The sequence below is a fragment of the Oncorhynchus clarkii genome, chromosome 6 (genome assembly GCF_045791955.1).
Source record: "Oncorhynchus clarkii lewisi isolate Uvic-CL-2024 chromosome 6, UVic_Ocla_1.0, whole genome shotgun sequence".
Taxonomy (NCBI): Eukaryota; Metazoa; Chordata; class Actinopteri; order Salmoniformes; family Salmonidae; genus Oncorhynchus; species Oncorhynchus clarkii.
The window spans coordinates 59,361,034-59,375,055 of NC_092152.1; the positions used below are offsets into that span (position 1 = coordinate 59,361,034).

At 41.6% G+C, this 14,022-nt stretch overlaps 1 protein-coding gene across 1 annotated transcript; it reads right to left on the reverse strand.

The window, feature by feature from the left end:
* Window positions 1-398: 398 nt before the first annotated feature.
* LOC139411357 (neuropilin and tolloid-like protein 2) lies at window positions 399-13,821 on the reverse strand. The gene is made up of 9 exons (XM_071157627.1): window positions 13,430-13,821; window positions 10,938-10,994; window positions 10,649-10,795; window positions 8,746-8,994; window positions 8,384-8,431; window positions 7,950-8,077; window positions 7,083-7,311; window positions 2,139-2,252; window positions 399-2,010 (listed from the first exon to the last, which is right to left on the reverse strand). The coding sequence occupies exons 1-9, from the start codon at window positions 13,437-13,439 to the stop codon at window positions 1,346-1,348; spliced, it is 1,647 nt and encodes a 548-aa protein (XP_071013728.1). The 5' UTR covers window positions 13,440-13,821; the 3' UTR covers window positions 399-1,345.
* Window positions 13,822-14,022: the final 201 nt, after the last annotated feature.

The window sequence follows — 14,022 nt, forward strand, 5'->3', positions numbered from 1 at the left end:
ATTACTACAGACACGAATGGACATAAGATCCGATACACTGCATGCTGCATAGTTCATTTTGATTGAAGAGGGCTCTTAAAAGGACGGTTGCACAAAACTATTTTTTTTTATTACATCAGTTCCATGTATAATATAATCATATAAATACATTTTTATATGACTGAGCAGAGTAAATCATGGTAATTAATTACAATAAACATAATGAATTGAAATTCTAAAATGGCTAAGAATACTATGTATTTGTACACATCAACAGAACAAAAACTTAACTTCAGGGTATTTTCATTATTTGCAATTCCTATGCTGTTTCATTAAGTTGTGGGGTTTTGGTATTTTTAAAAATGTATTATGTAGAGCAACTGTCAGTGTTTACCTATGAAATTAAAGGCAGACACAGGTAGGTGAGTAAGGTCTCTTTTAATGAAACAATGAAATCCTACAACCAATGATTGAAATAATAAATGGTGGCCCATGTCTGTCTGATGCAACAGGTTGTGCTTGTTTTAAATGTCAGCTCAGAAGACACAATCTGAAGTCCTTATTCCACCATTCAGGTATAACAATGTTTCTGAATTAAAAGTCGCTAAACTATTTAGGCTACTATTTCACATCACTCTGAATTCGTTACCCACTCCTATATTACCCTTTTAGCTCATCTATCTTGTCAAAATTCATGGAAACTCAACCCTGTACCAGGCGAGTTTGTGTGGGCATCCCAATCCCGTTATAGATTCCCTCTGTTTTATATCCTCTGGGTTCACCACTATAGTCCACATCTGAACTCAAAAATCCCCAAATGGACCCAAGATGTTAAAAAGCACACATCTGTCTAGATATTATACATGAACATCTGACACTTCTGAATGTATATTTACGGTGTTCTCTCGAGACATGGAATATTCATTGGGGCTCTGCAAGTGTGTGGATGTGTGTGTGTGTGTGTGGTAATCATAACCCGCATCAAATCATTGTCATCATATATGCACATTTTTATCAAATCAAACAATATCAAATGAATGGGTTAAAAGCCAAGCAACAACATGAAGCTTGATATTCTGGTTTTAATATACAGTACATAGACGAAAATAAAGACGAAAATAAGTTATGAGAAGAATAATATATCTGTGCTTGACATGTGAATGAATGTAAATACAGCAAACAGTCTAAAGTAATTTTCATCAGTGTCTCTGTTTCCCTGTGTGGCAGTGTCCAGTTCTTTTGAGCATACAGGGGAAAGGCTGAATCTGCATGCGAGAGTCTTCCCTATTATACTGATCAAAAGAAGGAAAACAGAAAATAAATGAGTCAGGTTCCTCTCCTTTTCTTCCCCCTCTCCTCTCTTCACCTAGAAGTCCATGGACATTGAGCGCTGCTGGGGGTCGACGATGCTGGTGTTATTGCGGCCCCCGTTGCGGGAGCTGAGGGTGCCACAGCCTCCTGGTCCAGAACTTGGCCCGGCCGCTCCGCCGCGGACGTAGATCTCACAGGGGATCTCCTCCATGACGCGGTCTTCAATGACCTTCTCGGCACAATCATGAGTCTGTTTGTAGCCGTAGCAGCTTTTCTTATAGGTGCTGTTAAAGGTCTTCATGGGCGGGGGCTTGGAGAAGTCGTTGTGGTAGGAGAGCTCCATGGAGCTGAGGGTGGTGCGGCTCTGCTTCAAGCTGCTCCCCGAGGCCTGCAAGCCACAATGGTGCTCGTGGACACAGCGAGACGTGGTGGAGGAGCGGCGCAGCTTGTGGTAGCTCTCCAGCTCCTCTGATAGGTCGGCCAGGTCAGAGGAGATCTCCTTATCACGGAGGGAGAAGAGCTCGTAGTGGGGAGGGTCAAAGACCTCCTGGAAGCCAGCCTTGTTGAAGACTGGCCGGCGAGCTACCAACTTCTTCCTGGGCTGCTTCATCTGTACCAGGATGGAGATGATGAGTAGGACTAGAACCACGCCTGAAGACACGCCGATCACCGTGCCGTGGGTATTAGTGATCTGATGGAACAGGCCATTGGATTTCTTCTCTGTTTGTGAAGCGGGGAAAAAAATAGTAAGTCTACTATAATGGTTTGGTTGTCATAAGTCAATTTACCACGCGATAAAAGTACTAAATGATTAAAAGTATCCCATAGGAAATTAAAGTTTCACTCACCCTTACAATGGTTCTCATCCCAGGGGTAGACACAGTTCTGTACCCCATTACACACCAAGGAGTTATTGATGCACATGTTGCTATGGCAAAAGAATGTGTTGCTATTGCATGGGGCTGAAACAAGAGACAAGGTAAAGTTATTAAAGATGAAAACTACTGCAATAAAATGCTAGATGTCTGCAACTTAAAACCATACATCATCATTTACAGCTTGCATGACATGATTGGCAATTGAAATGGCTGCTTCTCCTAGCCACCGCGTAGAGGGGAAAACAGCGTATGGAGTGCAGTAAATCAATTTAGACGGCCATCACGAGGCACAGATGGCCAGGCGCGCTGAGACTCCAGATTAAACTAGCTCTTACAATGCGAGTCACGAGACAGCCAAGAAGGCTGGTAAATTGAACGTGGGCTGCTGCGCCCAGGAGATGGATGTGCGAGGCTGGTTCTGTGGGTCCTAACAGGATGCCCCCCGCCACACACTTACATCCCCTTTCCTCCTGCCACCCCACTCCACTCCACTCATTCTCTGATAGAGATCCAATCCAAATCCCCCTCCACACACACACACACACACACCTCTGAAACCCCATCAGACAGTACTACAGCAAGGTAGACACTAGCCCCCACCAGGTACCATTGCACCCCTGACACATACACGATGTTTAGGGCACGTTGCCGAACACCAAACCATTCCCCTCCACTGCTGCAAGGCTAAGCGGTTCTGACAGCGGGGAAAAAGGGGTCAGAACACGCCTTTCGTCTCCCGTTGAGTGCGTAGAGCTCCCCTGACTATGCGCTCACTTCCAAACCGATTAGACATCTCTCGCATTCAAAAAGCCTGACACTCTCTCTGGGTGTCAGCGCTGGTTCGTGTTCCCCCATCTGTGGTTCTGAGAGAACCCAGAACCACAGAGGTAATGAAAATGATGATGCACAGGACTAAGTGTGTCAGTGGTGTTCTGAGAAGGATAAGGACAAAAATGTCCAAGGTGATGAGGCGGGTAAAAGTGCCTTGACTGATTCCTAAAGCTGAATGTCTCTGACGTCGGGACAACATGAATTTGAAAAGCAAGGCAATCATTGTGAAATATGTGGTCATGTTTAATATGCAGTCATGTTTAATATGTGTCAGAATGTTTTAAGAGCTCTCTTACAAAACTGTTGAAAAAAAATACAAATAAAAAAAAAAAAAAAAAAATAAAAAGTCATTAAGTGTTGCAGTGATGGGAATAAAAAATTTAAAATATCCAAAATGAATACAGCAATTAATATATCTCTGATTATTCAGGCATTTAATGAAAATAGTGTGGTCGAGGAACAACTGAAGAGTTTATTTCCAAAACGCTATATCGACTAATTCTTTGTGTTTTTTTTCATGATAAATTAATGGTTATTTTATCTTTATTTAACTAGGCAAGTCAGTTAAGAACAAATTCTTATTTTCAATGACGGCCTAGGAACAGTGGGTTAACTGCCTGTTCAGGGGCAGAACGACAGATTTGTACCTTGTCAGCTCGGGGGTTTGAACTTGCAACCTTGCGGTTACTAGTCCAACGCTCTAACCACTAGGCTACCCTGCCGCCCCGTTATGGGTACATATGAGTATGTAAAATATTACCACACACACACACACACACACACACACACACACACACACACACACACAGTTTAGCTGGAATGTAATGTTCGTATCCTGTATATTTAACATATAAATGAAACCCATCATAAATCTAACCTCATGCTATGGTGTTTGGTTAGAGTTAGTCTCGTTCCACAGGGCATCCTATTCCCTATATAGTGCACTACTTTTTACCAGAGCCCAAAATTCATATTACTATATTGATATACAGTACCAGTCAAACGTTTGGGCACACCTACTCATTCCAGGGGTTTTCTACAATGTAGATTAATAGTGAAGACATTTCATAATTTTGATAACACATATGGAATTATGTAGCAACCAAAAAGGTGTTAAACAAATATTCTTCAAAGTAGCCACCCTTTGCCTTGACAGCTTAGCCTCTCCTGGCATTCTCTCAAACAGCTTCATGAGATAGTCACCTTGAGTATATTTTAATTAACTGGAGTGCCTTATTTAACTTTTAACATGTGGAATTTCTTTCCTTCTTAATGCGTTTGAGCAAATCAGTTGTGTTGTGACAAGGTACGGTTGGTATACAGAAGATAGCCCTATTTGGTAAAAGACCAAGTCCATATTATGGCAAGAACAAATAAGCAAAGAGAAATGACAGTCCATCATTACTTTAAGACATGAAGGTCAGTCAAGTTTCATCAAGTGCAGTCGCAAAAACCATCAAGCGCTATGATGAAACTGGCTCTCATGAGGACCGCCACAGGAAAGGAAGACACAGTTACATCTGCTGCAGAGGATAAGTTCACTAGAGTTACCAGCCTCAGAAAATGCAGCCCAAATAAAACGCTTTACAGAGCCCAAGTAACAGACACATCTGAACATCAACTGTTCAGAGGAGACTGCGTGAAATCAGGCTTTCATGGTTACATTTCTGCAACGAAACTACTACTAAAAAGGACACCAATAAGAAGAGACTTGCTTGGGCCAAGAAACACTAGCAATGAACATTATACCGGTGGTCTGATGAGTCCAAATTTGAGATGTTTGGTTCCAACCGCCATGTCTTTGTGAGTGAGACACAGAGTAGGTGAACGGATGATCTCCGCATGTGTGTGTGATGGTGGTGTGATGGTGATTCTATGGTGACACTGTCAGTGATTTATATAGAATTCAAGGCACACTTAACCAGTGAAACACCATCCCATCTGGTTTGCGCTTAGTGGGACTATCATTTGTTTTTCAATTGGACAATGATCCAAAACACACCTACAGGCTGTGTAAGGGCTATTTGACCAAGAAGGAGAGTGATGGAGTGCTGCATCAGATGACCTGGCCTCCACAATCACCCAACCTCAACCCAATTGAGATGGTTTGGGATGAGTTGGACCGCAGAGTGAAGGAAAAGCAGCCAACAAGTGCTCAGCATATGTGGGAACTCCTTCAATGCTGTTGGAAAAGCATTTCAGGTGAAGCTGGTTGAGAGAATGCCAAGAGTGTGCAAAGCTGTCATCAAGGCAACAGGTGGCTACTAATATATTTTGATTTGTTTAACACTTTTTTGGTTACTACATGATTCCATGTGTGTTATTTCATAATTTGGGTGTCTTCACTATTATTCTACAAATTAGGAAATAGTCAAATTACAGAAAAACCCTTGAATGAGTAGGTGTGTCCAAACTTTTGACTGGTACTGTGTGTATATACAGTACATCTCATTTTTTAAATGTTTATATCAATGTCACAAATGTATCATTTGTACAGTTCTTTAATAAACATGTAATTATTTGTCACATTTGATTGTATAAAATCTTGCAGGACTACTTTCTTCTCTGAGAGTGAGGTGGATATCTTGTTTTGCAATACAACATTGCTATTTGTCTCTCTGAAATGAAACCATCTAGTGATATGTTTCAAGCAAATACTAGTCTGTTATTTAAAAACCCAATGCCGTGATTAGATCTGGGGAAAAAAACACACCAATTTCTATCAGAAGTTATGTAGCCCTTCACACTCATACCCATATACGGGTTGAGAATGGCATATTTTGGCACTGATAATCACCTAAATCTGAACGCAGTGGCTGTGCAGTAACATGCTATAAATAACTTCAGAGGTCAGGCTCTGCGCTTCACAGCGCTGTATGGGTTTTGACTGACAGCCGTTCTGAATTTGAGCACGGCACATAACAAGTTTACCCAATCCTTCCTGCTAAATGGGCAATATTTGCAAATGTTTGTTGTCTGAGTGAGGGAAATGCAATTTATTAAGAGAACTTAATGTATTTTGAAAGATGAGATGTTGAGGATTAGAATAAATACAACTTTGATGTCATTCAAGCATGTCAAACACCTGTGAATCCAAATGTGCACTTTACATTTCCATATCACAAAACTCATGTCATATACATGAGTCCACTACGTTTGATGTCAAACTACAAGACAGTAGGGTGTCACACCCTCGGTTGTTCTAAACAAAATGAGCCCGTTTGTCTATGGTGAATAAAATTTGCCGCAGAACATGCACCCGACTCCTTTCCACGCGCACCAAAATTACTATTGGTTTCTCTGAATTTCCTTGTGAATGAATGCCTAAGAAACATTTCAATATATAATTGTCTATATAGGTCAAGAGTGTAAAGGGTTAAACGTAAAAAGCTAAATTTACTAACATTTCTGACAATGGATATAATGTTTTGGAAAAAACGTTTGCAACCATTTCCTCCATGGAAATGCATTTTACATACAACATCTGCCATGCAAAAGGCAGAGCTTAATGCAGAGCTTCTGATCATAATAACAATTCATATTATTTGTCATTACTATTTTCAAATTATTCAGCTTTTCCATTCATCAATGGAAGATAAATCCCATTTGTCCATTGTGAACGATGAACCATATTTATGGCCAATGTCTTCCACTGTTACCTGCATATCAATAACATTTTCTTTGAGGTACTCAGCAAAGGCCGGGGAAAAGAATTGGCTTTGCAATATCACTGCTTAGTATGCCACTTTAATTACATTTTCCATTTCTAAAATGGAGAGTTGAATGTCAGTTAGTTATTTACTATTCAGAGGATGCAGATGTCGTCAATAAATCAAGAAGAATAATGGGCAGTTGGCCCCATTTATCTCTTCCAACCTTTCAGAAATCTGCTGTGTGTCTGGAGAAAATACTGACCACTAAATCATGGGAATTAAAAAAAAAAAATGAGGAAAGAGGACCTGCCAATTGATAACGTACCCAGACTGATCGTAAATATTCCTCTCCATACTAACTCTTGGTTCAGATGGCCCACAATAACTGTAAGTAAGATTATAAAAAATAAAAAATAAGGAGAACACTCACGGTCGACAAATGAGGTGAAGAGCATCTGGAAGCGGCTGAGTCGGCTCTTCTCGTCGGCCCACATCCTCACCACTCCCACCCCGTTGGTTAGCATGACGTCGTTAGCCACGGTGCTGCAGAACTTGGCCTTCAGGTTTTCGATGGCACTGCTGCCGTCGTACACGGCCACAAAGTTCTTGTTGCACTCGTTGGAGTGCTCCATCTGGTATTCCAGGAACCGAATGTAAATCTACAGCCAGAAATCACCACGTTACAACACAGAACCATGGCGACCCAGCTGACACTCAGAAAGAAATGAAACCCAAAATGAAGGGAAAATTGAAGCATTTATAAAGGGATATTGGAACTGAAGGATAATACACTCATACTTAGGCTAAGCCTATCCTGGTAGCACACAACAACTGGGAATCATTGACCTCAGATGAAGAGTTACAGAACTAAAATCTTTTGAGCACACGATTGATGCTTTGCACCCACAGGAAAGGCTCTAATCTTAACATTTTGCCAATGCCTAAACTGTCGCTGTATCGTTCTAGAGAGCACATTGTGAATTCAGCCAGGAACAATCCAGCCTCTTTAGCACATTTTAACTCGTAAGACTGCAGACATCGAGTGACTGCTTTTAGCTTCATTCCCAATACTGCTGATTCTGTTTTTCTGCAACATTGGCCTAATACCTGCTGCCCTGGTTAGGCTACTGCTAATTTGAGATGCCCTTCATTGTTTCCACAGCAGAGAGAGGGGGTCACTCCCAGTCTCCTGTGTTCTAATCAATGGGTGTGTTTTCAGTGGCTGGATCTCTGCAGTGAGTGACGTGATGACCCATTTAGCCACTGGAGAGAAGGAGCGGGGGAACAAGATGTTCACCTTGGACTGAGGAGGAGCGCGGATGGTCCAGATACAGTCCAGAGCATCACCAGTCTTAATCTTATCCTCCTCTTCTACCTGACTGGAGCGGATAACACCATCATAGCCAGCAATCTCAAACTGACAATCTGAGGGGAGAGAAAGGTTCAGGACAGGGGGAACACACACACACACACACACACATATATATATATAAGAGAAGGATTGCAGAAGAAGGAAAGGTGAGCATAAGGGAAGAGACAGAAAAACAGGAACAAATTGACAAGAGAGATGTTATAGAGGGAGAGAGAAAGAGAGAATGTGAGAGAGAGGAAAAAGAGAGGTGCCTGTGTGTGAAAGAGCATGTGTCAGTGAAAGATAGCACCCAGTAAGCTTTAGAGCACAGAGCTCTTCAAATCGGATCGGACAAACCGGTGAAATATTGAAGAGCTTACCTGGAATCGGGTTTAACAGTCCACCCACGTGCAGATGAAAATCTGGGTCTGAAATTATAAATAGGAAAGCACATGAGTCTTGATACACTGAGTTGGAATTCATGAGTAAAGAAAAGTGAGAAGATCTCATTAAAAAGGAAGCCAGATAAACTGGGGAAGGCCTTTGGGGTCAAATATCTGTGGCCCGATGTGAGACGCTGACTTCAGTGTCCTAGTGTATAAAATTGGATGGGAACAAACAAGATAAATGAGGCCTTTGACCGTGAATCTGTAGCTGTGCTGCTGTCCTCATTATCCACACCTATGACTGTGTATGTAATGAGGATATGCCCAGTAGGCTAGCTCTAACTGAGAACGTGTACCTGCTATAAAGGTGTATTTGATACGGAACCCAACACCCTCCAGCTCCTCGTCGCTGCTGAACTTGATCCACATGAAGCGGCCCGTGGAGGTGACCAGGCCTGGGTTCTTCGACCCACAGAAGCGGTCGATGATCGGTGAGAAGCCGAACGGACCATCCCGCACCTCGATGTGATCAAAGCGACACTCAAAGGAGGGCTCCATGTAGTAGTTCTTATCAAAGGCCAACTGGATTCTTTGACGAGGGAGAGCTGGAGAAGGTGAGAGAAGAGGAGGGGTGTGTTGGGTTTTTGCCAAAAGGCTTTGCTCCATGGACTGTGTTTACCTGTACAGCAGGGTCTCAGTCTGCACAGAAACTAGTTTTTTTTTATTTTTTATAAAAATGTAAAAAATGGTAACAGCTAAACTCCTGTTTTCTACTCATATTCACAGCCAGTTTATGGATGCCTGCATAAACACAGAAAGGTATCCATACTCAGTGCTCGATTCAATCCTTATTGCCGAATTCAGCGCTATAATTAAAAAAAAAAGTTTTAATTGAGCCGGCATATGCAGCTATAACCATGGCTATGATGGTGTGTGGGATTTACATTTCAATTGCGCTGAACTTCGGTGACACGGATTGAATTGAGCCCTTACACTAATGCACATGTGCTGATGCATACACACATGACTTGGCATGACATGTCAGCATGTTTCCAACAAAAACACAAAACCTCAACCATTCATTTGAGTTTAGAAGTTCTTGTCATGTAAATCACACCCTAAATGACTGGCTCAAGTAACCTCCCAGAATCAACATGGCTACCAGTTGCACACACCCTTTTTTAAAATGTTTAAATCCAGCTAATTCCTGTCTTTATAGATTAATTACATATGAATCAGACTGCCTGCTATGATAAAATGGCAAACGGTAGAAACGTTTGTAAGAGCGGGCAATGCCTTTGAACTGAAACAACTGATACCACCATTTAAAGTGATGTCACAGCTCAGACACACACCTAAAGACAAATTGTGTCACTAGCTCACCGACACTAAAAAATGTCAGCTCACACACCAAAACAAATTAGCTGTACTTTGAAGGAATGTGGGAAACAATAATGTCATTATTTTAAGAACAGGAATGAAACGGGAAGCCTATCATACAGATTCAGCCAAACTGGCACTACTGTTATCACAACACTAAATCACATGTATATTTCCCCTGGTAACGATTAGAAACAAGAGCTCTCAGTTCAAAGTAGCTACATACCAAATATAGTGTTGCATAGATTAGCCTGCATAGCTTAGCCTGATAACTCAATACAACAACACACTGAAACAATCAAATAAATACACAATCACTAACCAAGAGTCATATCATCTGAGAGACAAAAAGTCTCTGGAATGCATTCAACAAAGCCATAAATTGTGAAATATAAACCAGGTTTACTGACACTTCTGTGATCAGTATTGAGTGTCTCATCCTCCTAAGACCTTTGGAGATGAGCGATGCAATTCATTACTGGGTTTGAGTCACGCTGATCTGGAGAATTGGCCTGGTTTAGCCCTGCTCATTGTATATGCACATTGATAATTTGGATTGTCAATGCCGTTTTGTCAAGGTAGGTTATATGGCTATGCTTGTTGATGTTTCCACAGGGGGAGCCCTTGAGCTTCACCAAGTCTTCAATTTTTCTCAGACTGATGAAATCACACTATCAGTCCCTGCAGCCTACTTTGTCTTGGTTGAGTTTTATCACAAATATATAGGTTTTGGATGTAGGTGTATCTAGTGACTGAAATGCTGACAAAATAGCAACAAACCAATAAGCACCTATTATCCACATTCTAAGGCACTGCTGAGGCCATGTGTGTGTGTGTGTGTGTGTGTGAGAAAGAGAGAAGGCAGAAACAGAAATGTACCTTCCAAGATGTAAACACACTCCTTGTTAGGGGGATATGTGTTGGGGTAGTTGGGGGACGTGAAGACTCCCCCGTTGATGTTGCGGACCCAGATGCCACATTCGTTAAGATTCTGAGGTGGACTGCCTTCATTCTGAGAAATGGACTCTGAGAAAAAGACAGTGAAAAGAATCAAGCCCATGTTTGAATTGGGATATGTATGGGATTAGATCAATTTCTTGTGACTCTGCCACTGAAAATGCTATGCGCTACAACGTGACCAATTATTCCACCATAACAGGAGACGCACCTTTAGTTCTCTGTGCCAGGGCAAATCCCTCTTCTATCAGAATAAGGAGTACCCAGGCTGCAATAGAAAAACATTCAAATGTCAAATGGATTTGCACCGTTATGTTTTCATAAAATAACCGACTAATACGAGTGGAACAGGTAAAAACAATAGGCAAGCTAACACAGTGTGGCACACATCCCTTATTAAAAAAGCAATTATGTGAAGCTTGAAATCGGCTAGTTAAAGATAGGAAATCGTCATAGGCAGTTTAAATGAGAAACATGCCTTCTTTTCTTACGGGTGAGATAATAATAAACCTTTTTTGTTGTTGTTACTAAATGGTGTATGTGTGATTGGAACAACTGACGCAGGGGCTAGACCGGGCATCATTAAGAACTATAGCCCTGCTTATATCCATAATAACCTAACATAAGTGCACACACACACACACACACACACAGAGTGAAAGAACCAATGATCTACGACATTGACAGTAACATACACTAAAGAGGCATCTTGCAATTCATGAACACCAAGTGTGTAGGACATGAAACAATACTTGACAGAATATTGATCCTTGGGTCTTGTAGATGTATCCCTACCATTGTACTTCATAGGTTGTGCCATTGAGAGCTTATCTAAAAAGCATCTTATCGGACCCAAGACGTATCGCAACCTAAAGCCTGAAGCCGAATTCAGATCGACGCCTAAAGAGCCATCTCCTCCATTCACAGATAAATCAAGAAGACTGTATGTGTTATCATATTGTCCTCTGATGGTGTATCAGGGACCACTCATTGGTAAGCCCACATCATCAGGCCTGTCAGAGCATCACCAACCCTCCAGCCTCCTGAATGAAGACAGCACCAGAACAAATAGGATAAGGCTCACAGGCGTGATGCCATAATGAGAGACAGGCATCAGGGAGGGAGCAGCAACAGCACTGCATTGTGTGTAATATCAGTGCTAAAACTGCTCGCCGTACTCCTGTGCACATTTCAGCCCACAACACTACTGTCTTCTCCAGATAAGCCGATGTAGGTTTACCCCCAATGGATTTTAATAGACTGCACTGCTTATATCACATTAAAAACGTGAGCGGGGAGCCTGACAGATGCATAATGAAACATGGAATGACTATAGCCACCCAGGCTTGCAAAAAGAAATCAGACCGCATGTTCTCTACTATAGAGAATTTAAAACACACCCAGTCGCACATACACAGCCTCCCTCTTCTCCGCCTTGATAAGCTGAAGGCCAAACTGCACACACACACACACTTTTCCATGCATGGCCTGACTATAAGGCTATTCACAGAGATTTGCCCTTTCTGGATACTACTCCACTATGGGGGACCACTGAGAGTGTAACTACCTCCTAAAAGCAGTCTATGGCAGGAATTCATTGTAGAACACAGTTGGTTCAAACAGTTTTGAATGGACCTGAAAGTCTGATTTAAAAAGGTTGAATGCCTTTACAAAATAGCCTACACTACCGGAAGAACATGAGTGGGAGAGCGTTTCAAATACAAATGGGTGGCCTACCACATTGCTTGGTTAAAATTAACCCAAAAAGCATAACTATGTCCCCGTTGGATGTTGGCTGATGTAATATAATTGCAGAATCAGAATGCAAAATAAAACATAGGGTTATTAGATCGCTACAGTAACTTGTTGATAATACGTAGCCGACCAGACTTTGTGCCCTTCATGACCGAAGTAGCCCAGTCCTACTGAAGTGAACAGAAACATGAGGTTCTCGCCCTCGGTTATAAGATTCGGTGTAGTTTACAAGCTAGGTGTGTTAAACAATACTTGACAGTCCCTTTAATAATAATAATAATAAATAATAATAATAATAAGCCTACAGTACAGTACAAAACACAATTATTCCACAGCATAATATGGTGGCTTAAAATGAGCTGCAAACCGCAGCTGTGGCCTTGTCCCAGATGTTGCGCGAATCAGCAGGAGCTGTCTCAAGCTCTCTAGCTCGGTCACCTTTTACCATAGATGCAAAAGTGTTACACAAAGTGGATAGAGACGCATTTGGATTTTCATTATGCTAATTAGATTTCCGCGGTGACGCGGACATCGACCTTAGGTGTTAATAGAAAAGTAACCTAAATTGGAACGCATTCTTCCGGATTGTGTAGCCTTGTGCCAATATCCTACCCTATAAAATGTGATATTTGCACGTTTCAAAGACGACCCCTTGCAGTAAAAAATAAAAGTAATATTAAAGCTAATAGAACATATAACTGAATAGAAGTAAACCTGCAGATGGCGATGCCTTTCAGGGATTTAGGATTCTTGCAAACATGAAGAACAATACAACTTGGCGCAAGAGAAAATACAACGGCATACATTTGGTAAGGATGAGTTTCGCTTATATTGCAGAAGAATAAGGGATGAATTACACCACAGCCGATACGAGTGATTAACCTTCTGTATAATATCAGTGGTTCTTAATACGATCTAAAAATCACTCGGATGTTCTGTTAAACTCACCTATGTGCATTTCCTCTCCCTGTGTGGTGGTGCCAAATACGTTCTCCTTCTTAAGCTTGGGGAGTTACACGCTTTATTTTCCCATTTTATGGATCCAAGGCAATGAGTCGCTGTTTATACAATCCAACTTTTCATTGATCGCCTTAATTCCATAGTCAGAAAGAAAACCATCCACGCCGAACTTCCTCTGAGGAAAATAAGCACTTGTTCTTCAACCACTCCCGGTAAGTATTAGATACAACGTTAATTCCATCTAGACAGGTGTCTTGTAGTTCCAAATGTAACATATGCTATTATTAAAGTAGGTTGTATTGTCCAGTGAGGTTGAGCAGAAGTATCCGACAGACGCGCACAGAGTGGTCTGTGGCTTAACTGAAGTAATGGCACCAAACAAGGCTCATTTAAGCTCTGGGCGATGTATGCGTGAATGAGCTGCTTGTACGCATGCACCCCATCGCCGAGCGTAAAATCGGCTGCGTTTCTCCCTGCGTACAAGTATCTTCTCTGCTCGTGTTGTATTGAAGGATTATATTGGTAAAATTGAGCAGAGCCAATATGATATAATACAAAACGAACCGAGCAAGTAAAAAAAA